The sequence below is a fragment of the Mesoplodon bidens genome, assembly GCF_964165515.1.
Source record: "Mesoplodon bidens genome assembly, chromosome: 7".
Lineage (NCBI taxonomy): Eukaryota > Metazoa > Chordata > Mammalia > Artiodactyla > Ziphiidae > Mesoplodon > Mesoplodon bidens.
This window is the reverse complement of record NC_138164.1, coordinates 64,633,091-64,660,801: the sequence shown is the minus strand read 5'-3', so window position 1 is coordinate 64,660,801 and position 27,711 is coordinate 64,633,091. Positions and strand designations below refer to the sequence as shown.

Genomic DNA, 27,711 nt, shown 5'->3' with positions numbered 1-27,711 from the left:
ATAAAATAAGAGAGGACTTTTTAAAAAGTGGGAGAAAGAACCCATAGACCCCCTAGTCTCAAAGCTTTCATAAATGTGAGAAATAAGTCCGAGGAATACATCACCTTTTTAAGAAATAGGTATAATGGGGTGGAGGAGGAACCAGAAAGCAAATTGCTTTTAAGTGAACTATTCCCTTGTGGGATTAGAGGTGTCCCTACCAAGAAAAACATATCCTTGAGATGTAGCAAAAATTACTCTTGGTGCAAATACCTTTTTTTAAAATCACATATTTAAAAAATAGTTATTTTCTGAATCCCTACTTTTACTATATAGAATTTAAGTATAATTCAAATTCAGATATGTAGAACTGTATCATCTGGGCTTGCATTCTTTGGTGGGAATATTTATTCATTCATACATTGTTCATTTACTCATTCATTCATCAAATCTTCATGGAGCACTCATTCTATGAGAGTCCCTGTCATAATCACTGAGGCTACAGACTATAAAGATGAACCATAGAGTTCCAGCCCTCAGACATCATAGTCTAGTGGAGGGGACAGACATAACCAGATGGTCACAGGGAAATTCTGTAACAGAGGCATCACCAAGGATGGAGGCACCAGCCCATGCACCACCATCTCAGTGAGGGAAGAAAAGGAGGGGAAGTATTAAGGGGGTGACAAGTAATCAAGTCAGTATTTTTCAACAGCTTTGTCTGTTAAACAATATATTCCCTTTAACTTTTAACTTCTTTTTTAAGGGATTATTTTATTAGATGTCTAGTAGTTTAATTACCAGAGCAAGGGTATTATTTGTCTCTGATAGAGGTTTAGGAATTTTTGTGAGATCTTTCTGATGAAGACAAATGGCCTTTTCTTCCCTCTCATAGGAGAATCTGGTATGTAAAAAGATTCAGCCACGTAATAGGTTATGTTGTAATTTAGAAGCTGTCTTGAAAGTATATATATTATATCTATAAAACCCTCAGGTAAGGAATGAGAGATTAATCACCCAAGTCAGTGTTTCTTTTCACTGAGAATCAGGATCTGAGGGAAAGCAGGAAGGAAGTTAACACTTGACTACCTACTTTTGCTTAAGTACTTTATTTCATTTAATCACTTTTATCAACTGTTTCTATTTTTTTCAAATAAAGAAACTGAGTGCTATTTCTTCCCTGCCTAGCACTCCAGGACTAAAACTCTTCTCTGAACCCAGCCTTGGCTGGGTTCAGATGGGCTATCCAACTCTCATCTGCCTGAGATTCTTCCTAAATACAACTGCTGCTCTCCTTTTGCTGAGGCTTGTGGAGAACAATCCAATCACCTGGGTGTTAGCGTCAGCACCTGCCTTATGTGAGGAGCATCCTGTAGCGATATCTAACCTTCAGTGGCCACAAAAGGAAATTATAGGAGCTGTGTATTGAGCATCTACTCTATGTAAAATAAGGACTTTACATAAATTCTCACTAAAAATTCATAGTAATCCTTTGAGGTAGCAACAATTTTGACTCAAGGTCACAGCTAGAAAATGATGGAGCCAGGATTCTAGTCTAACCCAGGTCTGACTTTGCATTATAATATGCTGTCTCTTTGTCCTGGACCTCCTGGAATATGAAAATCTGCCAGAACCAAGCCCCGATATTTTTGCCCCTGTGGACACCATGTATTAGATTGGAAGCACTCCTTGACCCCTTCCACCAGAGTCCTACAGCTGGCTCAGGTTTCCCTCCTCACCAACCCATATTGCTGAAATCCTTGGGCTTGAATATTCCAAGAATTTAGTAACTTCTAGAGCTTTAATCCAGCCATTAGGCTGGATTGGTGAGTCTTGAGGCTGGGGACGAGGAAGCCTGAACTCACATCACAACTGTGGGATGATGTGAACAAGTCACTTGATTGAGGTCTTAGTTTCCTTTCTTCAAATAGAAAATCCTCTTTTCACTCAATAATTCTGCTTCTCTATGGGTTCATCAATGCAGACCTTAGACCACTGGCAGCCCCTCAAGTTTCATATTTCCCAAAGGAATATTCACATTGTATTCTATGTAGAGGTATCTCCTGGAGCTGTGCAGTCCATACCCCTGCTTCCTGGTGAAATTTCTTCCCACGGGGAGCTTCCTTCAAGCAGATACTCCTTTTTGCCTTTCTTTTTTTATACGAGTTGTGATGGGACCCGTAAAAAAAACTTGTGTTTTTCACTTTTAGCTGGAAGCGGTTCTGTAGCAGATGGAGTCTTTTTTTAATCCTTCTTGCCACCCCCAGCTTCTTCTTTCTGCTGCCACTCTCCAATTCCTCACGTATTCCAGCCAAAAATGCCTAGGATAAAACCTGTCTAGAATCAAGACCAGACCAGGAGTGACACTGAGTTTGAATATCGACACAAGGGTGGAAGAAACAGCCTCCTGATAGAGAACTCTTTCCAAAAGGAAACCAGGCACGATGCTCAGAAAGGAAAAGCAATTCTAAGAATGAATATCAAGATTTCATATCACATACATGGAGTTTGCTTGTTGTTTGTTTGGGGGGGGATGTGTACATGTACGCACAGGCAACAGTAAGAACCCTGCCTTCCTCTGGGAATCAAAATAGCCTTCAGTCCCCCAAGTCAGGGGGCAGAAAGCTGCTCTGAGCTGTGTTTACGAGCAGGCGGGTCCAAGTCCTCACATTTGTGGCCCTGTCGTGGGCAGCTGTCCCTGACCAGATGTACCACACATAAAAAGAAGCAGCTCCCAGCACAGAGAATGGATGAATGATTCATGGGCTCAGGAGTCATCCACTGTTAGGAAAGCCCTCACCCCTTTGAATCTTCTAAGCTGAGGGCTTCTCCTTCCCACTCATCCCCTCCCTCCTCCCGCTATTCAGTAGCTGGTCCAGGACCTGCACAGCCCCTTACTCTAATGTGCACTCTGAAAGGCACCCTAGCTGCTGCTGTTTATTTGCTCTAGGATGTTGAATAAGTAACTCTATCTCTTTGAGGTGTTATCATCTGTAAAATGGAGATTATGCTCCCTTGCAGAGGGGTTGGGAGGAAGCTGGGAAAATGTATAGACGCACAATGTGAACAGTAGCTGCTTGTTTCTCTGCTTTCCATATCTTTTGGTGAAAATGATGATTTTTATATCTGTAGGTCAAGACGAACAGGATATGATTTAACTATCTCGTGTTTTTAGAGAACTTTACAGTCTACACAACACTTACGCAGTCTCCTTTGCATAGAAAGAAACAAAATAAGCTAGGCAGGGCTGCTAGCATTATTCCTATTGCACAAATAAGGAAGCTAAAGTTTAAAGGCACTGACATTGCCAGAAAGCAGTGTTGCCGGATCTAGAATCCAAGGCTTTTAACTCCATCCTAGGGCTGTATGCTCTAACTCCTTCTCACTTATCCGAACCCCTTTTCACAGACCTGTTTATTGTGGCTGCTTGTACATCACAAAATAGCCAGCAAGGAGGAGAAGCAACATGTTGATCACTGAGAACTAAATATTTGGAAAGTAAAGTGCTGTCTGTACATTAATATTAATCTCGGACGGCTAAATCAGCAAGATAACATGATCCATCTCAGAGTAGCCAACAAACTACCGTGAACTAAAGCTCAGGGAGTTTAGGTCACCAGAGCCCCGTTTGCAACTGTTGAAGATTTTGAAATTAAAGCCAGAGCCTCCTCCATATCCTGTCTATTATTGTAGCTTTTTCCCTTCTTGAACTCCCTGGCAGGAATTTCACAGTAGTTGCATGACTAACTCTATGGAAAGATGACCTCCCAGAGTTCCAACCGACTGTTCTTTATCTGTTCCCCACCTTTTCTCTACTAAAATTTTGGGTGAGACTGCCCCCTACTTTAAATATTTTGTGAATATTTACACTTCTAGTAATCCATGAATTTCCCCAGTAACTCAACAGCAGAATTATTTTGAGTCCTGGTTCCCTTCCAGGATGAAACTATACCCACAGATATGCATTTGGGGAAATCTTCAACCTCCAGTGGAGGAATGTTATCAGGGTCTTCAAACAGCTCCTTCCTCTCCAGAGAGAATGATTGGTGCCTTAAAGGTCAGGACCCCTTATTCCAGCTGGACTTCTCACAGCAGGGAGGGCTGTGGTGGAGACAGGCAGTCCACTCAGGTGCCTTCTGGTGACCTTGGTCCCTTCCCCCACTACCCCGTCGCAGTGAGTGGGAGTGCCGGGGAGAAGCTGGGAGTGGAGGACGGTGGGGAGGAGAGATGCCTTTCTACGAGACCTGACCCCTTCTCTCTTCTCATTCCTGGGAGGAACTTTTCCTCCCTTGTTCCCTCCCCTACCTTTTGTTTTCTGGGGTTTTTTTTTTTTTAACTGAGGTCAGATATCTCACTCCTCTGGGAGACCCTTGTTGGAAACTTAGAGCAAATGTGGGAGGTGATAGGCAGCTTCTCCCCAGGCTTACACAGGTCCCTGGAGGAAAGAAGAACAGAGTGGAGACTGATCCGGGCCCCAGCCCAGAGGTGGAGGCTGCTCTCTGAATCACCCACCCTTTTTTTCCAGAGACAGTGGGGAAAATAAACATCCAGACCAGTTTCCAGCCAGATCTGAAATCCTCATGCCTTAAAAAAAAAAAATTGGTATTCTAAATAACCCTGAAGTATCAGACCTTCCTCCTCAATCTTTTGTTTATTTGTTGTTTTTTTGTCTACAGCTGGGTCTTGTCACCCTGAGAGTAGGCTTTGAGTTGGGACATGAACTCTGTAAAATCCCCACAGACACTTTTGCATTGTCCTGGAACAGGCTTCAGCACTGACCTTCAGCAAAGTCCAGACCCTCTGGAGGAGGAAAGGGAGACAGGGCGAAACCTGACCCTCTTCTTTTCATTCTAAGCCTTGATCCTCCTTCCTACTTTGCTTTGTATACCAGACACTCCCCCACACCGTCCCGGCGAGCCAGCATAAAGTCTAATGTACCTGCCAAGCCCACAGACTGTTAGAAATGAGAGTGTCTCATCCCAACTCCTCAACACCAGAAGCTTTGGATAGTTCCCCAGACGTCCCATGAGATGCTCCCTCTTTTTTGTTCTTTGAGTATTTCTAATTATCTCTAGTGAAGGAGGGTAATAAATTATTGTTGAATTGGTCCCAGACCAGATTCCAAAGCCCAATGTAACTCTAATTTTTGGCTAAAGGTAGAATCAGGACTTTGAATTTTGTGGTAAGATCACCCTGGACCTCTGAAGCTCTTGATTATGATTAAACCTCTGAAGCTCTTGATTATGATTAAACATCCAGTTGTGTACAGTTCTGCATAGGATTCTGAACTCTGCAAAGGCCTTTGGACTCTACCTTCAAGTTGAGGCCCACCCTGCACGCCAGCATGAAGTCAGGGCTCTGGGATTCTTCACCTTTTTTGCTCAGTTCTGACCCTCATCTTGTGTGCGAGATAAGGTCAGCCCTGGAATTTTGCCTACTTTTCCTATTCTTGAGTCATTTCCCTGTTAACCTGATTGTCGTATCAAATTCCACCTAGGACTAGACCCCATCATGGTTTGATTTAGTCCCTCTCAGAGACCCCAGTCTTACCAAAATTCTTAAGCCGGTGGCTGGAGCCCCACCACCCAGTGGCTGACTTCCAGGTGGCCAGTGGTCTGTCTGCCTGAATTTCTGAAGAAACTCCACTTCTGCTTTCCCTAAACAGCTTCCTCCTCCTTTCAGACTCAGCTGCCCCCATTTCTGGGTGATGCCCAGTTTCCGTTTCTGTGTTCACTCATTCAGTACGCTGAGTACCTGTTTTTGTCAGGTCCTGTTCTAGGGTCACGTGCCAGAGGAGAGCATAAGCCGCGGACCCACTCTCAGTGACCTCAGAGACTTTGTCAAGTCCTCCAGTTTATGTTCTTTCTGCCAAACCACCTTTCTGCCAAACCACTGGAACCCTTCTCAGTGACTGCCTGCCTCCTCTGTGTATAGTTCCAGGTCCTGGGGCCCTCAGTTTTCACCAAGTTTTGCTGCTTTTAACTGAACTGTGCCTGGCTATATGCCAAGATATAGCTAGCAAATTAAAAAAATTTGAGGTTAACCTCAAGTGTGAAAAGAAAAAAATTTTTTTTCCATTTCTGAATTTAATTTCAATATCAAGCCCTTATCTGGCTACTGATAGAAATTAAAATCCTAATCAACTTAGGTTAAAACTGATCAATACAGGATTTTCTCAGTTACTTCAGGTTTCTCTCTCTCTTTTCTTTTTTTCCTCACATAAATGGAAATAAATACACCAGATATTTATTTTTTCCACCTCTTTATTGAAATATAATTGACAAAACTGTATATATTTCAAGTGTACATCATGATGATTTGATATATACAAACATTGTAAAATGATGACCACAATCGGGTTAATTAACACATCCACCACCTCCAAGTTCAGGTTTCTCTTGCTTTCTCCAAGTTCCCAGAAGCTTAGGGAACTGGGAATAGTTCACTGAGGCTAGAGCTCAAAGTTTGGGAATGAGGGGAGATATGTGAGAGACCTGAGGATGAGAACATGACCCTTTTATCTTTCTGTCACCACATTAGTAGAGACACATAGTGGCTGCCCAATGATGATTCAAATGAATGATTTAGTTATAGTGTTTGTTTATAACTTTGTAAATAGTTATATAAAATTACAGTTTAAAAATTACAACTTATTTCCAAATGTTGTTTTGAGAAATTCACTGTTGAGGAGGGGAAAAAAGAAGCTTCAGAAACATTCTAACCCAGCTTCCCTGGTGGCGCAGTGGTTGAGAGTCCGCCTGCCGATGCAGGGGACACGGGTTCGTGCCCCGGTCCAGGAAGATCCCACATGTCGCGGAGCGGCTGGGCCCGTGAGCCATGGCCGCTGAGCCTGCACGTCCGGAGCCTGTGCTCTGCAGCAGGAGAGGCCACGGCAGTGAGAGGCCCGCATACTGCAAAAAAGAAAACAAACCTTATGGGGTTTTTTGCGGTACGCGGGCCTCCCACTGTTGTGGCCTCTCCCGCTGCGGAGCGCAGGCTCAAGCGGCCATGGCTCACAGGCCCAGCAGCTCCACGACATGTGGGATCTTCCCGGACCGGGGCACGAACCCGTGTCCCCTGCATCGGCAGGTGGACTCTCAACCACTGCGCCACCAGAGAAGCCCCATTCTAACCTTATGAACAGGACATAAGAGTCTAAAATTCTATATATTGAAATAGTGGTATACAATGAAAAAGAACAATTTTAAAAAAGCAAAGAAAAATTGAAAATGGATGATGTTCTAACTAGTCTGAAGAGGTAGGATATGAACTTTATTTTACATATCTATCATTTATTTATTGTTTGCTTTTATTCTCCACCACCTCACTTCTTTTGTGGATGAGGTCAGTGAATGAATTCTTCATGGCTGGTGAATCATAACAGCCAAAACACCCAGCCAAGACAGAGAAGGCAGTAGATTTCATAAACTGAGAAAATTCTAGAATATGAGATCTTGAAGGGCCCTTAGAGAGTATTTTGTTCCAAACTCCTCAAATGACAGTGTCTGGAGGTCAAGAGAGCGGAGCTAAGTTGCTCAAGAGCATACAGCTAACTAGCAAGGCTAGAATTGAAACCCAGGTTTCATCTTATACTTGTATGATGCGTGTGTGTGTGCCTGTGTGTGTATATATATACACACACAGGCGTGCACACACATACACACACACCGGTTCAGGAGGTCAATTTAGTACAAAGAGCAAAGAGCATAGGTCTTGGAATCATAAATACCTGAATCCACAACACTGATGAGTTCAGTCCTAACATGGTCTTAGGCAAGTCAGTTTACTTTTCTGAGCCTCAATTTCTGCATCAGCAAAATAGAAACAAGACTTTCTTCACAATATTATTATGAAGATTATATAAGAATCCACTTAAAGCATGGTGTTTGGTACATGATAAGCACACATTAAATATCTGTCAAGTGTATGGCTAATAAATTGTTGCAGCCTTCTCTGTGATCTTCACGGCAGCCCTTTGAGTGTGTATACCATGCTATTCTTATCTCCCCAAAACTGAAACATCCTAAATAACACTATGTCTATTTTCCCTGAACTTGAAAACATTCTTACTGTGTGTGATTAATATGTTTATCAAATAAACCTTGCTGACTTTCCTGATTTGAGATGCATTATACTTAAGTTGCTCAAAAACAAAGGTGTTTCTTTAAATATACTACTACTAACAGTAAGAGATAATGTTTACATAGAACTTACCATGTAGAGGCAGTGTTCAAAGCATTTCACAGATCTTAACTCATATAATCTTATGAGGTAGATACCTATCATTATTCCCATTTGACAGATGAAGAAGCTGAGGCACAGAGAGGTTCAGTAACTTTCCCTAGTTCTTACAACTACTAAGTAAAGGACCTGGGAATTCAAACCCAGACAGTATGGCTGCAGAATCCATGTTCTTAACTATTAACCCATACCCTGAAATTCTAGATATAGTTCCTTGCCTCACACTGTCACGATACCTATTTAGGGTCTTCAGCATGTACATGAAGACCTGAGAAAGACTCACTGCTGTCTCTGCTCTTTTGTGATGACCTTCTCTGGCTTTGCCAAGAAGGTTTCCCAAGCCTATCAACACAAGTCAATCATGTTATTCTCTTGTACCTTTTGATTCTGTATGCTGACTAGAAACTAGCATGTTGTTTGTGCCCAAGGTGTGCTGAAATGAAAGTGAATATGATTTCTTATAATAATATTCATGGGCTCTCCAAACTGGCTTTTCCTGTGATTCTTCTTCTTGATTATTCCAAAGCATAGGTTTGGGATTCACTGGTCTTGGTTTCAACCCGCTTCTATCTCCTTAGTGACCAGCTTAAGTTAGGTACTAAGATTTTTGGGAGAGGACACGATTGTACAAACCAGAAGGAGAATTTGTAGTCTGGGGGCTGGCAAACTTTCTCTCTTTTAAAGGGCCAGATAGTCAATATTTTAGGCTTTACCATCTGAACATTCTTTGTCACAAGTACTCAACTTTACCTATAAGCAACCATAAAGAATATGCACATGAATAGGGGTAGAACTTTATTTATAAAATCAGGCAGTCGACCAGATATGACTTGTGGTCCTTAGTTTGCCAACTCCTGTTCTAGTATAATAATATGCCTTGGCAGGCCTACTCAGATACATGTACATATGGTCTTAGTGTGCTGGCCGTCCTAGGGATGTTAAAAAACAACTCTCCCTTTTGGATCCCAGTGAAAACAACCTAGGGTTGCTGAGGCATCAAGACACAAGGCTGGAAGATGAACAGGGAAGCTACAGGTATGAAGCCAGGAGATTGTTGTTACCCCAGGACTGGAGACAGTGGCTGAGAAAGAGCTGCCGACTGGAAGCTGAGTCCTGCCAGGATCTCTGCCTGCGGTCCTCTACTCACCAGTCAAAGGCCAGTTGAATCCATTTGCATGCTCTGGTACCAGTCCTGCCTCTAATCAAACCCTGAAGGTCTGCAAATGCAGTTCACACACCAGGTTACCCCAGTGATGGAGTACTAAGGGAGAAGTTCCCTTTGTGGAGCACTGATGTACAGACACTGTGGCATTCCTTGACTCTCTAGGACAACGCGGCAGGTAGCTATTCGTAAAAATTTTACAAATTAGGGCACAGATTTGGATACCATTCCTAGGCTCCACAGCAAAACCCTCAGATTCAGATTTCAAAATCCACGTTCCTTTCCCCGAACCACACTGTCTCTCCTACAGCCACAGTTCTGAGTCAGGTAATGCTGTGGATCTCATAATTCCCTAGGCAAGCTGGAGCTGTTAGAATCCCAGCCTCACCATCCAGACTAGAGCAGTTTCAGGGATTGTTCTTGTGATTATTGCCACTGGTAATACTTCTTGATAAACTCCCATCATTGGAATGTCTGACACTTGTGCTTCACGCTGGTAGCCAGTTGTCTCTTAGTGAAAGTCACTGTGAAAGGAAGGGGAAGCTTACCTCTTATGAAGTTGGTTAGCTTAAAAATACAGTGATATAGTTTCGATATTTTTGTGGAAACGCCACAAGGGTCAGATGCATCATTGACATGTGAGCTTATGGTGCCCACTAGATGGATTGATTCCCATGGGAATACTAATGAGTCCCCAAAGTTCCTTGGGGGAAGGGAGAAGTGCTGCCCCAAGTATAAATTTGCTCTTCCCAACTGCAGTATAAGCTCACAGAGCAAGGACAAGATCCACTCTTTTTGACAGGCCTGAAGCTCTTAGCAGAGTGCCCATGGTCAGTACTCATGGCCCTAAGTTAACAACAAGACTGCTTCGTTCCAATTATGGATTGACTCTTTGAGGGGGACACACAGTTAACTGAAGCCCCTCTCAAAGGAGCAGGAGTAAGGTCTGTCACAACTGAGGTGTGCTGTCCGTGTGGCGGGTGAGATAAGAACAAAGCTGACCTGTCCGACGTGAACTGGACAATGCACACGTGGCTAAATATAGACCAGCTGTCCAAAACCAGAAACACACACAACTCAGACAGCCTTGCTAAGTGGTAACAGTTCCTCCCACCCTGAACAGCAGCTTACGTTCAGATCCTGGAGCTCTTCATTCCTTCTTCTGACACAAAGAGGAAAGATTCTGACAAAACGTATTGCCCTGGTATGTTTACTGAGCACCTTGTTCTAATCTGGATGTTTAGTAGACACACAGCAATGTGCTGAACACCACCAGAGAAACAGATGGTCTAGGTCCTGGCTTCTAGCAGCTCATGATCTGTTTTGTATGAGAGATTTTTGAATTCCCAGCATAAAACAAAAAGCAAAATGAAATACGATAAAAGGTTTAGAGGAAGGCATAATTAGTTCTCACCAGAGACCTTATAGAAAGCATGGCATTTGCTGTGGACCTTAGTTTCCCATCTCTGAAATGAGATGCCGCAGGGCAAGGAAGGTTATGTAAGGACGTGTGACCAGAGACTGTGTGACATGCCTGCGAGCTGCAGCCACTCTCTCTCTTTGCCCTGTGCCCCTTCACAGGATTGATTTCTGCTAAAGTAGACCAAGAGATCATATCCGTCAAGGTCAGGGTGCTGTGACTTGGCTCTTGGATCTCTGAGATGGTGTTTTTTCCCAGATCCTTCCTCAGAAGGGGAGTGGGGAGGCCTGGTCCCTGAAAGGTCTCACAGGGTCTCATGTTACTGCCTCTCTGCCTCCCCTTTTTTCTTCCTCTGTTTTATAGTTTTTATAAACACTAGAAGACTTATAGTTTTGAACTTGGGGAATTATTTATACTAGTCTTTAGTAGTTTGATCCAGCAAATGTTTACTTACCATGCAAATATGAGTAACATTATAAACTCATGACAAAATAGCAATCCCACTGGCCAGTGTCCTGGTGGTCAGATCTCCTGACTTGATTACCCCACCCCCCTTTATAGAGAATATATCTTCATTCACATTGATACATCTTTCTACTGGTACCACAGAAGGACCCCTGGACTAGGAGATCTGAGTTTTAATTTCAGGGTTTACATCTGATCCACTGTGTGGCCTTGGACAAGTAGCCTCACCTTTCTGGACCACGGTTTCTCCAACTGTAAATGAGAGACTTGGGGTGAGTAGGGAGGGCAGTGGTGATAATGATTGGACCCTAGGTTCCCCTCCAGTTACCATATTATGTGAGGTATTGTATAGAGTGAAGACATTTTGTGTTTGATCCTAAATGTATGAATAAATTCTCTAGTAATGATGTGTGCCAGAGGATTTTGAGGATTATTCCTTTGTAAATAATTTTAGGCTTGTGATTGTGAGTTAAAATGACCTGGATCGGGCTTCCCTGGTGGCGCAGTGGTTGGGAGTCCGCCTGCCGATGCAGGGGACCACGGGTTCGTGCCCCGGTCCGCGAAGGTCCCATATGCCGCGGAGCGGCTGGGCCTGTGAGCCATGGCCGCTGAGCCTGCACGTCCGGAGCCTGTGCTCCGCAGCGGGAGAGGCCACAACAGTGAGAGGCCCGCATACCGCAAAAAAAAAAATTAAAAAAAAAATGACCTGGATCTATTGATCCAATTTTGCACTCAGCCAATCTGTCAGCAGGTTTTTGTTTTTAGAATTCTCCACCCATCTGATTCTTGCTCTTCAATTAGCTTTCTCCAGGGGACCACTCATCCCATAAAATCTGACACCATTAGTTTCAAAATTCTTTCATTAATCATCTTCTTCCCAGTTAGAACCCTCAGAATTTTACCACCTTTCTACTTCTAGGAATAAATGATATAATATAACAATTGCCAACTAACTATCACTTACTTAGTATTTAATAGTTACTATTTACCCGTATTTCACCTCATTGAATCCTCAAAAGAGCCCTGTAAGGTGGGTGTTCTCTTTAACATTTGACAGCATGGGAGAGGAGATGTAGAGAGAGATTAAAAGTTTCGCCCAAGGCCCTGTGGCAAAGTAGTTTTAGAACCTGGACTCCCACGTTTCTGAACCACATCAGGCTCTTTCTGTTGTTCACTGTTCCTTTGGAGTCGGCTGTGGACAAATGATAAGGAGGGCCAGGAAGAACATGGATGGTTTCCAATTTAGAATTTTGATGATACCAAGAAAGATTTTGGGAAGAATTTGTTCTTTCCTTTGGCTTTCAGAGCTTGCTTTGCCCTTGATTTTTCAGTTGACCCCAACCCTTCTACCTCTGCCCCAGAATTAAGAACCAGAGATTGTTAAAAACCAAGCCAGTGGATCTGAATCTAAATGTGTAAACTATAACTCATTAGGTCTTACATGGCGCAGCTCTCGTAAATTTCCCAAAGATGACTTTGATGTGTATCCCTGGTCTGATCCAAGTTCTTCCTTTTATAAATAAAGAAAACAGGGCCCAGAAAGGTGACATGACGTACCGAAGGTCACGCAGCCAGTTGGCAGCAGACCTGGACCCTCATTCTGTCATTTGACTCTGCCTCCCATAAAGCTAATACCATTCACCTCACAGGGATTGTGTAGGAACTCTTTTCTCTACATGGGTGAAAATAATTGGCTTTGAAGACAATGAGGTCTCTTTCAGATCTAGGCTCTGCCACGTTCTAAATGTGTGACCCCAGAGCTCACTATTAACTTGTCTGAGCTTCAGTTTCTCCATCTCCCCAAAAAACAAAACCAAAAAAACAATGGAGGTGATAATATCTACCTCACGGGGTAGACCAGAGACACATAGTAGGTGCTCAGTAAATGGCAGCTGTGATTATTGTAGTCAGTATTGTCCCTTTTGTTCTTATTAGTCCACGTATAACTTCTATACAAGGTATAGTTGTGACTTGGAAAGAAATCCCATACCTCTTGGCCAATTTCAGGGTCTCAGCCAGTTCCATGTGTACTCTAGGAATAGGAGCAGTAAGAATGGTGGGGTGCTGTGCTAAATGCTTTGTATAAATGACCTCCAGTCCTTGCAGCAGCCCTGCAAAGTATGTATTCTCCCTCTTGAACAAGTGAGGATCAAAGAGGTTTATGTAACCTGTCCAAGACCAGAGCCAGGAGTTAGTAGAGCCAGGCTTTGAATCCAGCCTGGGAGCCAGCATGAACTTTGGTCTACCATTTTACGGGTTCTGAGACCCACTGAGGCTTGGGGTGGGGTTTGGGGTGGGGGAAAGGATAAAGATTAAAAGGGCATTGAGATAAGGGAACCAGTCATTATTTGGCCAGTCATCTTTTCCAGAAGCTCCCGCCAACCACCCCTTTCCTGCTCCTGTTATCACTAGCTAGTGGATGGCTGGGCTGGGCTCCTCTACTGAAATCCTTCAGAGCTTTCCTGTTCTAGAGTTTTGCAAGAAAGTGGGAGGAGTGTTTTTATGCTGGGCAGGCTTCCCAGGGGTGATTGTGGAAAGGAAGGGGAGTGATTTTGTAGGGCCCTAAAAAGAAGCCAGGAAGAAGAGGAAAAAATAAAACCCTGCTGAAAAGAAAACAAATTGACTCAGGCATTTTCTGGCATTATCTTTCGTCTAGACTTGGAGATCGAAGCTCAGGCCAGAAGTCTGGAAATGTCCATTTTCTTCTTGCTGTATAACTGACCTTCCTAATGACCCAAGACACATCATTACAACAGCCTTACAGCCACATACCAAAAACAGCCCAGCCACGTATTGTCTAGTGTTTCCTTTATCTTTGCCATTCTTTCCTTTCCTCAAAAGGTACCCAGGCAATAACAACAAATTCTGTGAATATTTATGTGAGTGCATGTATTTGTTTTCACATCCTTATCTCATTCGCCCTTTACAACAGCCCAGTAAGATAGACAGGCAGGCCAGGGATTATCCTCCCATCTTGACAGGCAAGCAACTAAAGCTCAGAGAGAGACCTGTCCATGATCTCACAGCTAGTTAACAGCAGAGCTGGAAATGGATCCCTGGGCTCCTGACTCCTGTCCTGTGCATGAGGTCCACACACTGTGAGGTGGAATTTCAACCTGCTTGAGTCTTTTCACCCCAAACCATGAGTGCTTGCCTTTTGTTTAGCTGAACTTCCCACTGCCTTGCTACGATTATGGGGTGAAACCCTGAACCGTGGGGTTGGAGGAGTTACAGGGAACTGAAGGTAGGAAGGGGAGAATGTCTCTTACTCAAGGGAGTTTAGTAAGGGCTCGGTATTTACTGAGTGTTCGGTTTTCTCTTCGGAGAGGAAATAAAGAAAAACTAGAGGTCAGATGAATTTAACTAGATGACTGTTAATCTCTTGCATATACTTTACACTTCATACTTTGCAAAGGGCTTATGCGTGTGTGTGTGTGTTTTAATTCACACACCATATATCACTCAATTAAAGTGTACAAGTCAATGTTTTTAGTATATTCACAGGGCTGTGCAACCGCCATCACAGTCTAATTTGGGAACATTTTTATGACCCCGAAAAGAAACCTTATACCCATTAGTAGTCACTTCCCATTCCCCATCCTCACCCCAGCCATAAGCAACCACTCATCTACTTTCTGTCTCTATAGATTTACCACTTCTAGACGTTTCATATAAATGGAGTCTAGCTTCTTTTCACTTAGCACAGTACTTTCAAGGTTTGTACACGTTGTAACATGTATTTGTGCTTTATTCTTTTTACTGCTGAATATTCCATTATACGCTATGCCACATTTTCTTTATCGATCAGCTTATATGCATTTGGATTGTTTCTACCTTTGGCTATTATAAGTAATGCTGTGGTGAAAATCTGTTTACAAGTTTTTGTGTAGATGTATGTTTTCGTTTCTCTTGGGTATATACCTAGAAGTGGAATCGCTGGGTCATATGGTGACTCTGTATTTAACTTTTTGAGGAACTGTCAAACTGTGTGTGTGTTTATAAATTTACTGAGATGTATTTCCCATACCATGAAAAGTATAGTTTAAAGTATTTAAAGTATATAGTTCAGTGGGTTTAGTATTTCCCAGGGTTGTGCAACCATCACCAGTCTAAGAAAATTTTCATCAACCCAAAAAGAAATACCATACTCATTAGCAGTCACTTTCCATTACTGCTCCCCACCCCAGGCAACCACTAGTCTACTTGCTGTCTTTGGATTTTCCTATTCTAGACATTTCACATAAATAAAGTCATGTAATCTATAGTCTTTTATCACTAGTTTTTTTCTCTTAGCATAATGTTTTGGAGATTCGTCCATGTTGTAGCATGTATTAGTATTTCATTCACTTAATGGCTGAATAATATTCCATTGTATGGATATATCACCTTTTGTTCATCCAATCTCTACCTCTTTGATCCCCTTCCTGTATGTCTTTGTCTCTGTTTCCTTATAAGGACACCAGTCATTGAAATAGGTTCCACACTAATCCAGTATGACCTCATTTTAATGAATTACATGTGCAAAGACGCTGTTTTCAAATGAGGTCACATTCTGAGGTTCCATGAATTTTGGAGGGACACTGTTCAACCCAGTAAAGGTACCAAGGAATCATCACATGCATTCAGGTAGAAGTCTTTTAACGCTGCAAGCTAAGGTAGGCTTTTGGCAAGATTTAGTGCCCAAACAGCTTTGAAAGAACTTTTCTGGGGCTGCAGACCGTTATGGAGCTAACTGGTTTCACAGACATGGCTTTATATCAGAAGAGTGGAATTCCAAGTGTCTGTGGGCCCAGCTCATGCTAACCGTTACTTCATCTTATTGACAGACCTCAAAAACCTCTCTGACTTTGACCACAAGAAATAAGCATATGTGGATTTTTATGCCAGGGAAAATTCTTTTATTCATTCAACAATGAATTCAGTGTAATGAATATGCACTATGTGCTGGGACTGTTCTAGGCACAGAGATACAGAAGTGACTAGAACACATTTTGAGTACCTACAACCTGCAGTGCTTTCTTGACCCTCTGTGCACTTCATCCTCATAAAACCACCCTATGTCAATTTGTAAATAAGGAAACTGAGACTCAGGTGAAATTTCTCTAGCTCTGTGAGTAAACAGACTGGGTCACAGATTTGAATCCATAGCCTGAGCTGGAGGCAGAGGGCCCTAGAGCTGAGGATAGGTCGCTCTTCCTTTATACAGACCCACAAGCATTCAACATAGGGGACATGAAGGATGAATTGGGTGACAAGGCAGGATAAGTAGGTTGTGACAAAATGGCTATTCTTGTCACATTGGGGAACCTGGACTTTATTCTGAAGGTAATGAGGAGTCAGTGGATGTTACTGAGGGAGTATGACTTATTATGCTATATGTACTTCATGTGTTTAATCAACACATGATTATGGAGTTGGGTCACAGACTGGGCTTCATTCTAGGGGTAAAACTGTTACAAGAGAGGCAGTATCTCTGCCCTTACTGAGTTGGTAGCCTAATGTATGGAGTGATGAGAAAGAGGTTGGTGTTTTCCTGAAATTCTGTTTGAAACACAAGGAAGTACAGGTGGGAAACAAGATTGAAGAAATAAACAGGAAAGTGGTTTTTAAAAGAGAGAGCTTCGTAAGTCATCTTGAGGATAACAGGGATCCAGTGACGAATTTTAAGAAGGCAGTGACATAATGACATGCCGTGGTTGCTGAGAAACAGGGAAGAGCCATAGATGATGCCTAGGTTTCTGGCTTGGGGAACTGATCGGATGGTGATGTCGATGTACTTCACTGAGATAGAGAACGCAGGAGGAGGAGTTCCGTTTAGATTGTTGAGCTTGACCTGCTTGTGGGACAGCTGAATGGAGATGCTCAGTAGATGGGGGGGGGGGATATAAGACAGGGAGCCCAGGAGAGGGAACTGAGCTAGAGATTCAGATTTGTGAGTTGTCATCCCATAGCTGAAGCTGTGAGAGTGGACAGGATACCCCTGGAGAGTCTCCAGAGTCAGAGTGAGGTCATAGCGGGGTCTGGGGCAGAACCCTGAAGAAAGCCCCCATTGAAGGGCTGGGCAGAGGAAGAGGAGTCCAGAAGACCACAGATAGTGTAGGATGCACCAGAGGTTTCCCTTGCACCTTCCCTGTGTCTCCTCAGGCAGCAGCTTGGGCTGATCCCCGGCGCTGGGCCTTCTCTGTCCCCCAGCATAAACCCTCTCCTCTGCCACTAGAGAGTTCATCTTGCAGGTCTAATGGAGTAATGAAGCCATTGATTCTGTTAACAAACATCCAGTTCACTATGAGACCTGTAATGGGAATTCATTTTGGAGGTCAATACAGCTGTCAATGGAACAGTTTTTCCCCAGAGGCCTGTGGCTTTGCCTGCTGTACGCTGGCAGAAGTTGTCTTGCCCAGCAGCAGAAAAGACTGGAGAGTCATTAATGCTGTAGAGCATCCATGAGCTGGTGATCCTGCCCAGGGCCATGAGAAGGGTACTAAAATAGGTCAGATAACAGGGAGTGGAAGCAGAACTATGTCCCCTCTGAAGTGCTTTGAATAACCATAGAAAGCCACCATCATCACCACTAAAACATTACCTCCCACTAGCTATCACGTTGCCAGAAATTACATCTTTAAATCTTTCTTTTGAACAAAAAGTTTCACTGTTGGAATTATTGTATGCTGAATGAATGTTTTTGCTTATTCTGCAAAGACAGACTCAGAACTTTGTATGTACCTGGGGTTTATTAGGTAAATGCTGGCACTGTAGGGGTAACATCACCAGTCACTGTTCTTAGAAACCCATGGGCCAGGCAAGGAAGCAGGGTGACAGTGGATATAATGAAGCTTGGGCCACATGCTGTTAGCACCCAGAAGAATGGCCAAGTCCACGAAGGTTTCAGAGAGAATGTGATATCCGTGTAGGGTCTTAAAGTCTGTGTGTGAGTGCCAGAGGAGAAGAAGTGAAATCCAGGCAGAAGGAACAGCATAGGCCAAAACAAAGAATCATAAAAGGGGCTGGCGCATTCACAGACTGATGAAGCTTTCATATGCCTGGGGTATGGGAGGAGGAAAGCAGGAAATAGGTCAGACTGTGAAAGGCCTTGTATGTTGTGCTAAGGAATTTGGACTAAGCTTAGAGAGCCAGCCAAATGAATAATGCCCTTGGCTGGGGGTATTACTCTAGACTATTATCTGTCTTTAATACCTCACTTCCTTTCTAACACAACAGACGAGAGTTTAAGATAAGAGTTCAGAGAAAAAAGACCAATAGATGGAGAGTGGTGAGTACAAGATGTGGGGAACATCGTCCTCAGAGGACTTGGAAGGGCAGGGGGGAGGAGCTGGGACCAGTCTTAAGGGACCGTTCCAATTACATGTGCTTTTGTCATTAGTACAGTAACACACAGTCCAGGGACTCAGTAAGTAAGTCTTCAGGAAGCAAAGCTTCATTTAACACAGCCAGCTTAGCTTTGCGGGAGATGATGAGAGCAGGAGCCACCAAAGAGAGGGAAGGCCGTGGCACTCACCTCCCCAGAGGCTGGCCTTGCTCGAGAGCCAGAGTCGCACTTCTGGACCTCGAGTAGGCACACCTCCTGGAAGTGGGGCAGATACTGCCCAGGCTGTGATAGGGAGTCGCCTCCAGGAGCAGTACGGAGGTCCAGAGCCTGGAAGCCACAGCCCTGCTCTCTGGGAGGGCAGAGCCGGGGCAGGTGCATGAGGAAGAGAATGCTGCGGCTGGACCATTGCCTCTGCTCTTAGTATTTTCTCTTCGTCTGACAACCCAGTTTGGGATAAGGACACCTTCCCTTCCTTTACCATTCAAAGAGCTCTTTCTCCTTTTCACAGACTCCCTGAGGAACATTTCCTCAGCCAGTCACGGCCCCCGCTCTTCTCCAGCTGAGCTCAGCAGCTCCAATCAGCACCTTCTCCGAGAACGAAAATCCTCAGCCCCATCGCACTCCAGCCAGCCAACCTTGTTCACCTTTGAACCCTCGGTGTCGAACCACGTGCAGCCCTCCTTGTCCACCAGTGCCCCTCAGGAGTATCTCTACTTGCACCAGTGCATAAGCCGGAGAGCAGAAAATGCAAGGTAGGCAAGCAGTAGTTGGTTGAGCAACCACTCTCAGGGCCTAGTACTTTTCAGACTCTGCTTTTTAATTTTAAATACGTAAGAGTAAACTATTTTATCTTTCCAGGTGGGCAAATATATAATTATAAAACAAAACATCATTGTTTTTGCTTAGGCAACCTTCACATTTTATTGGTATCATCTACGTTGCTATACAATGATAATTGGATTCCAAAGAAGCTTCTCATTATCAAAAATCATGCTATAAAAATTTTTGGTTTAATTTGGAAAAAAGGCATTAGGAACTAGAGTTTCAGAATTGGAAAAAACAAAGTCAGTGCACTTGTTGGCCCTAAGAGTGTAACTATAAAACCTTAACATTGTTGAGCAAATGCTTATCTCGCTTTTGCTCTAGAGCTACAGTTCCATATGGCAGCCACTCTCCACATGTGGCTATTTAACTTTGAATCAGTTAAAATTAAATAAAATTTAAATTTAATTTCCTCAGTTATACTAGCCATATCTCAAGTACTCAGTAGCCACACATGTCTAGTGGATACCATACTGGGTAATATAGATATAAAACATTTTCATCATCACAGAAAGTTCTAGAGCAAGGACTCCCTGCTCTGGAATAAGTTTTTGTTTTTCTAACACCATCAACTCTAACAGGTACAGAGCCTGTACATATTTTTATTACCTTTTATTCCCATTGTTAGGGTAAACAAAAGTGCAGAGCTGGTGGGCTTTGCCAGAGCTGGTTCCCAATTCTACCATGGCCAGCAGATTGTAAATCATGTTACTTAATGAATTAATTTAGAAATATCTAATTTGTGTTATGAAAATTAAGGCAATTAGAGAACTGGCTGTATTAATAAATCATGTCACAGAGTATTTTCGTGCATAATCTCACTTAAACCAGTTAAACACACTGAGAGATCGCCAGGGTAGATCATTTATCTCCATTTCATGGATGAAGAAACTGAGACTCACAACTAATAAATGACAGAGATAGGACTAGAACCCAGATTTCTCCTTTCTGATCCTGTATTCTTTTCTCTACACTGTGCTGTTCTGGTTATGGTTTTCTGAGTCATTTTCATGCAACAGAACCTCCTAACACTCAATTTTAAGTCTGCCTGAAAAACCCATTTTCCTGAAGCAGCGTTGATTCATTTGTGATCTTTCACTAGTTCAGTCAACTTCCGTCAACATACGCGTGAAGGGCTGAGTTCTAAAAAGGTAGAATGAATTAACCAAGATCACTGAACTAGTTAGTACCCGATTCTTCTGAAGCACAGACCAGAGACAGTATAGTAGAATGAAAAGTATTTTACAGAGTGAAAAGTATTTTGCAGTCAGTCAGTTATGGGTTCAAATTCAGGTTTGGCCACCTCTTTGTGACCTTGGACCACATATTGAGCCTTTTTGACCTTCAATTTCCTTATCTGCAGAGTGGGAATAATTAATTCAAAGGTTTACTTAACGAGCATAAAGTGGCAAAATATACCTAAGGTAGCCAGGAGGTAGGAGGTGCTCAGGACATATTGCCAGATGCCCTCCTGTGCCACCTCCCCTTCTACTACATGTAGGATTGCCTGGTAGTAGAGAATGCGAGGTCTTACAGTCATAATTCTAGTGAAAGACACAGCACTTTATATTAGTGCCTCTCAAACATTAATGTGCATATGAAATACCTGAGGATCTTGCTGAAATGCTGATTCTGATTCAATGGGCCTGGGGTGGGTCCTGAGATCCTGCCTTTCTGCAAAACTGCAGATGATGTCAGTGCAGACTGCAGATCATACTTTAAGTGGAAGGCTTTATATAGTATTAACAACTGCCACCACCTCCAGTCCCATGATACTGCTAAAGCAACAGTGAACACATATATAAATGTCTCTGCTTGAATTAGCAGCTGGGGCCCACTCTCTGTACCCTCACCTCCTCTGTAAAACCTCTTTTAAATCTTCCTAGCTGGAATTCATTTTTCTCTGAATTCCCGTAGCAGTTTTTGATGATCTTTCTCACAGCAATTGGAACTTTCTACCTCGTATTATGGATTTTTATATTAATATGTTACTGTCCTTTGGGACAGGACTCAGGGCACATAGTAGGTGCATAATAAATATTTGAACAAATCTGTGTTATGGAGGTAACATAATAGATGAGACAGAATTTATCTACAGCTGGGGAAGCAGCTTAACTGTGGGGCCTTGATCAAGTTGTGCTTTTCTCTGTGTCTTTGTTTTTACTTGTGTGGGTGTGGGAGTGAGAGGGTGATGAGCAGGATCTCAGGGAGATTTTAAAAAATAGTTCAAACAGTGTTTGTAGAATTCCAAGCAGGAAAGGAGGGCGGGAAGGAAGTTTTCTTCAGTCTAGAAGGATTATGTAGTTCCTGGTAATGGTGGAGTAGCATGCATGATACTAAACATACTGTAACAATTATAAACTCTGGACAAAACATTTTAAAATCCTGTTCAAAGGCACTGAAGAGCAATCAAAAAGCAGGACTGATTTGACTCTTAAGACAAGGGACCAAAAAAAAAGGGACCCACGTTTAGCGAGATTCAATTTACATGGCTTTTGCTATGAAGGAAATTTCTATAACATATCATCCCAAATGTTCAGTATACAATGAGAAATTGCTGGACATCTGAAGAAACTGTAAAAGTTGACCTGTAGTCCTAGAGAACTCAGGTCATAGAAACAAGTTAATTAAAATCAACCCAGTTTTTGGAGCTAGCATACAAAGACTTTAAAATTGTTGTGTTACTTGCTTTAATCTATGGTGGGAAGAGGGGGTGGATAATGAGTAAAGAGATGGTGAAATTTAGGAAAGAGATAGAAACTTTGAAAAAGAACTTTGGAGTTCCAGTTCCGCTATGGTGGCAGAAGCCACCACAGGCTTCTATCCCTCCCACTAATTACAGATAAAAACTCTGGACAAAATATAATTACCCGAAGACTCTGTAAAGTGAAAGAAAGGAAGTAGATTATGGAGGGGAGCAAAACTTGGAGATGTGAGTACACAGGTAAATTTTCTGTCTCTGGTGGATCTGTCCTGAGAGTGGGCTCCATCACAAAGCAGCACAGTGGGGCAGACTGCTGAAACTCTAATAGAAACCTCATCTGTCTGGTTAGAGGAACCAGAAAAGGAGCCCTTTGGGGACTGGAAAGGAGTGGAGTAACCCAGTGTGGAGAGAGCTAGTGAAGGGAATTCCTAATTCTGGGTATAAACCCACACAAGTGTCAGGCTCACCTTGAGCTACCCATGTGTGAGACAGACTCAAATCAGCATAACAAGAGCTTTGTGAACTAAACTGAGATTTTCACTACCACACACAGAGGAGAAACAGAAGTTACAGGTTGAACCTGACCATATTGATTGCCTGGAAAAACAAAAACAACATTCTGCAGAGGATGATAAAAGAACCCAGAGTCTACACAACATAGTATCACAACATTCAGGATATAATCCAAAATTTCTCAGCTTACAGAGAGCCAGCAAACTAATTCTCAAGGGAGAGCACAGATGCCAACCCCAATATAACTAATGTTGAAACTACTACACACAGATTTAAAAGCCCATTTTATAACGGTATTCCATATGATAAAGGAAAACACACTTGAAATTAATGGAAAGAAAAAGAAACTCTTATCAACCCAGAAGGCTATATTCTGCAAAAGTATTCCTTCAGGAATGAAAACAAAATTAAGACACTCTCAGATGAAAGGTAAATAAGAGAATTTCCAAGAGATCTGATTTAAAGAAATAATAAGGCTAAAGCAAAGAAGTACCAGAAGAAAACTAAGATCAGGAATGAAGAAACAGCAGCAGAAATAGTAAATATCTGCACAATTATAAAAGACTATTTTTTCCCTCCTAAGTTTAAAATACATATGAGTGCTGAAAGCAAATATTAAACATTATCTAGTGGGGTTTTTATCTGTTTTTATTTCTGGTAAAGGAAGAGCTCTTCCTTTACCATTTCTTGCCATGTGAGTCCCTGGTAACAGATTTTCCCAGCTTTCATTTATGTGGAAATACCTTTATTTCACCTTTATTTTTTAGAGATATTTTTGCTGGGTATAAAATTCTGGAATGATGTTTTTATTTCAGCATTCTAAAGGATGCCATTCTATAGTCTTCTGACCTTCATTGTTTCCGATGACAGGTCAACTGTTCTTTTTATTCTTATTCTCCTGTATGTAAAGTATCTTTCTTCCTCTGAATGATTTTTTTTTCTCTTTCTTTAAAAAAAAATTGTGGTAAAATACACATAATATAAAATATACCATCTTAACCTTTTTTTTTTTTTTTTTTTTTTTTTTTTTGCGGTATGTGGGCCTCTCACTGTTGTGACCTCACCCGTTGCGGAGCACAGGCTCCGGACGCACAGGCTCAGCAGCCATGGCTCATGGGCCTAGCCGCTCCACGGCATGTGGGATCTTCTCGGACCGGGGCACAAACCCGTGTCCACTGCATCGGCAGGTGGACTCTCAACCACTGCACCACCAGGGAAGCCCCATCTTAACCATTTTTAAGTGTACAGTTTGGTAGTATTAAGCACTTTCACATTGTTATGCAACCAGTCTCTAGAACTCTTTTCATCTCTCAAAATTTAAACTCTCCACTCTTAAACAACTCCCCATTTCACCTTCCCCCAGCCCCTGACAACCTCCATTCTACTTATCTGTATGAATTTGACTTCTCTAGGTAACTCATTTAAGTGGAATCATACAGTAGTTGCCTTTTTATGCAGTCCTCAAGGTTCATCTGTGTTGTGGCATGTGTCAGGATTTTCTTCCCTTTTAAGGCTGAATAAATATTTCATTACATGTATATTCCACACTTTGTTTATCTGTTCATCCATTGTTAGACCCTTGGGTTACTTCCACCTTTTGGCTATTGTGAATAACGCTGCTGTTAACATGGGTTTATAAATACTCTTCAGGACTCTGCTTTCAGTTATTTGAGGTATATACCCAGAAGTAGAATTGCTGGGTCATATGGTAATTCTATTGTCACTTTTTGAGGAATTGCCATACTGTTTTCCGTAGTGGTTACACCATTTTACAACAGCGCACAAGGGTTCTAGTTTCTCCACCTTCTTGCCAACACTTGTTATTTTCTGGTCTCTTGATAGTAGCCGTCCTAATGGGTGTGAGGTAACATCTCATTGTAGTTTTCATTTGCATTTCCCTAATGATCAGTGATAGTCAGCATCTTTTCGGGTATTTGTTGCCAATTGGTATATCACTTTTGGAGAAATGTCTACTCAGGTCCTTTGCCCATTTATTATCAGATTCTTTTGTTATTATTGAGTCGTAAAAGTTCTTTATATATTGTGGGCATTTACCCCTTATGAGATAAATGATTTGCAAATATTTTCCCCATTCTAAAGACTGCCTTTTCACTCTGTTGATTGTGTCCTTTGATGCACAGAAATGGTTTTAATTTTGATGTAATACAATTTATCTCTTTTTACTTTTGTCACCTGTGTTTTTTATTTCATACATAAGAAATCATGGCCAAATCCAATTTCAAGAAGATTTTCCCCTGTTGTCTTCTAAGAGTTTTATTGTTTTAGCTCTTGCATTTAGGTCTTTGATCCATTTTGCATTAAGTTTTGCATACAGTATAAGGTAAAGATCCAACTTCATTTTTCTGCATGTGTATATCTAATTTTCCCAAAACTGTTTGTTGAAAAGACTGTACTTTGCTGTGGAAAAGATCTTTCCCATGGTCTCAGCATCTTTATTGAAAATCATTGAGGGTTTATTTCTGGACTCTGTATTCTGTTCCCTTTGTCTATATGTCCATCTTTATGCCAGTACCACACTGCTTTAGTTACTGTAGTTTTATAATAAGTTTTGAAATCAGGAACTGTGAGACCTTTAACTTTGTTCTTCTTTTTCAAGATTGTTTTGGCTATTTGGGCCTCTGACTGATTTAAGATTTTTTCTTTATTTTTTTTCAGCAGTTTGACTGTGATATTCCTAATGTGTGTTTTTCTTTATATTTACTATGTTTGGGGTTCACTTGCCTGTCTGATTCTGTGTGTTGATATTTTTGATCCAGTCCAGCAAAATTTCTACCTGTATTTCTTCTGCCCCATTTTGTCTCTCCTTTCCTTTGAGGCTCATATGAAACTTCAGTTACTCATATGCTGGACCACTTGAAACTTACCTACATGTCACCGATACTATTCTTTTTTTTTTTTCTTTTTGTATCCTTTTTCCTTTCTGTACTCAGTTTGGATAGTTTTTTTAATTCATTTTTCAATTCTAGGATTCCCCCCCCTTTTTTTTTTTACAATTTTTGAAGCGTAATAGAAGTACCGTCAATGCCATATATATAAAATGTCCTCATGCCCCTTTGTAATGTGTCCTTCCTTCTACCATATTCCTCAGAAACCACTGACAGTCTTTCTGTCACTACATTAGTTTTCATTTTTTGGAATTTTACTTGAATGGAATCATAGAGTATCACTATTTTTTCTGACTTCTTTCAATCAGCATAATGCTTTTGGTATTCATTCATGTTGCATGCATCATTAGTTTTTCCTGTTTATTGCTGAGGAGTAATTCAATGTATCTTTATATCACAACTTACTTATCCAGTCACATGTTGATGGGCAGTTGCGTCGTTTCCAGTTTCGGGTATTACAAATTAAGATGCATTTGTACATAAACAGTCACTAACAAATCTTGTATGGACATTTGTTTCATATCTCTTGGGTAAATACCTAGAGAGCTAGGTGGTTTACTGGTTAATTCTGTCAAATATTCAAACAAGGGCTTCCCTGGTGGCGCAGTGGTTGAGAGTCCGTCTGCCGATGCAGGGGACACGGGTTCGTGCCCCGGTCTGGGAAGATCCCACATGCCGCGGAGCGGCTAGGCCCGTGAGCCATGGCTGCTGAGCCTGCACGTCCGGAGCCTGTGCTCTGCAACGGGAGAGGCCACAACAGTGAGAGGCCTGCATACCGCAAAAAAAAAAAAAAATGGGCAAAAGATTTGAACAGACACTTCACACAAAAAAATAGATATAAGAATGACCAATAAGCTCATGAAAAGATGCTGAAACATCAGGGAAATGCAAATTAAAACCTCAGTGAGGTTTTGCTTCGTCTCTCCTGGAATGGCGAAAACAAAAAAGACTAGCAATGCCAAGTGCTGGCAAAGTATGTGGATGGGCTTTATCCATGCACTGCTTCTGACATTCACATTACACACGAGGTACTCTGGAAAAAGGAATAATGCTTTACAGTTTACAAAGCACTTTTATGTTAGTTACCTCATTTGATCTCCAAAATAATCTTACAGGGTTACTTTTGAGTAGGGACTTTGAGAGAGAACCAGCTCATTCATCTCTGCCTAGCATAGACATAAATATGCCTGATTATTGTAGTGAAATAGTATTTGCTGAGGCCAATAATACGAGCCTTCTATCTATCCCCTTCTACATTTATGAGGGATCCTGATATACAGTTAGAACAAACGAAACATCTTAGAGATAAAGCCATGACTTTTTTATTATTACTCTTACTATACTACTAGCCACTAATATTTCTTCAGGTACCAGATAGTATGTATTCTGGTTAAAATGACTTAAGTCCTCAAACTCCAGCTCTTCCACTGAGCTAAAATAACTAATAATTCAGAATAGTAACTATTGCCAATGGAAGGAGTTTTGAATGACACTGTCATGACAAGCAGAATCTTTTTTTTTTTTTTTTTGCAGTACACGGGCCTCCCACCACTGTGGCCTCTCCTGCTGCGGAGCACAGGCTCCGGACACGCAGGCCCAGCGGCCATGGCTCATGGGCCCAGCCGCTCTGCGGCACGTGGGACCCTCCCGGACCGGGGCACGAACCCGTGTCCCCTGCATTGGCAGGCAAACTCTCAAGCACTGCGCCACCAGGGAAGCCCAAGCAGAATCTTTTTTGTTTTTTAAAACAAATTAGTTTCACTAGATTTATTTTTGCCCTCTAGCTAGATTCTAGCCAATCTCTGTCTTCTTATTTCAAGGAGGCTGTTAAACCTGTAACATGTGATGTGTTGTGGTGTGTGGTGGGTCACATGCCCTGGAAAGCCATAATTCTGGTGAGGGTTGAGGGAAGTGAAATTTCAAGTAACAAAATTCCAGAATGAAAGCATCACTGACCCTGCAGCAAGCACTATTCTACAGAAAGATAGGGGGTAAAAAGTAAAATCAGAAATGTCAGTGGAGAACTTACCTGTGATTAATCATTTCTAAGGCTCATTCTCCCAGTGGCTTTGATTGACCAAAGGCTTTTACCTTTTTACCTATACAGCTTTTACCTTCATTTAATTTCACATATACATCTTTTCTCTGTAACCAGAGAGAGAAGACAGGCTC

At 42.1% G+C, this 27,711-nt stretch overlaps 1 protein-coding gene across 2 annotated transcripts in view; it reads left to right on the top strand.

The window, feature by feature from the left end:
* GAB2 (GRB2 associated binding protein 2) overlaps window positions 1-27,711 on the top strand; it is a 172,882-nt gene that overhangs the window by 128,521 nt on the left and 16,650 nt on the right. For both annotated transcript variants that reach the window (XR_014016375.1, XM_081241103.1), the window contains exon 3: window positions 19,103-19,346. Coding sequence is in view for 1 of the 2 variants with exons in the window: in XM_081241103.1 (XP_081097229.1) it covers window positions 19,103-19,346 (244 nt within the window). In the remaining variant the exon portion in view is untranslated. The remainder of the gene's footprint in view (window positions 1-19,102; window positions 19,347-27,711) is intronic.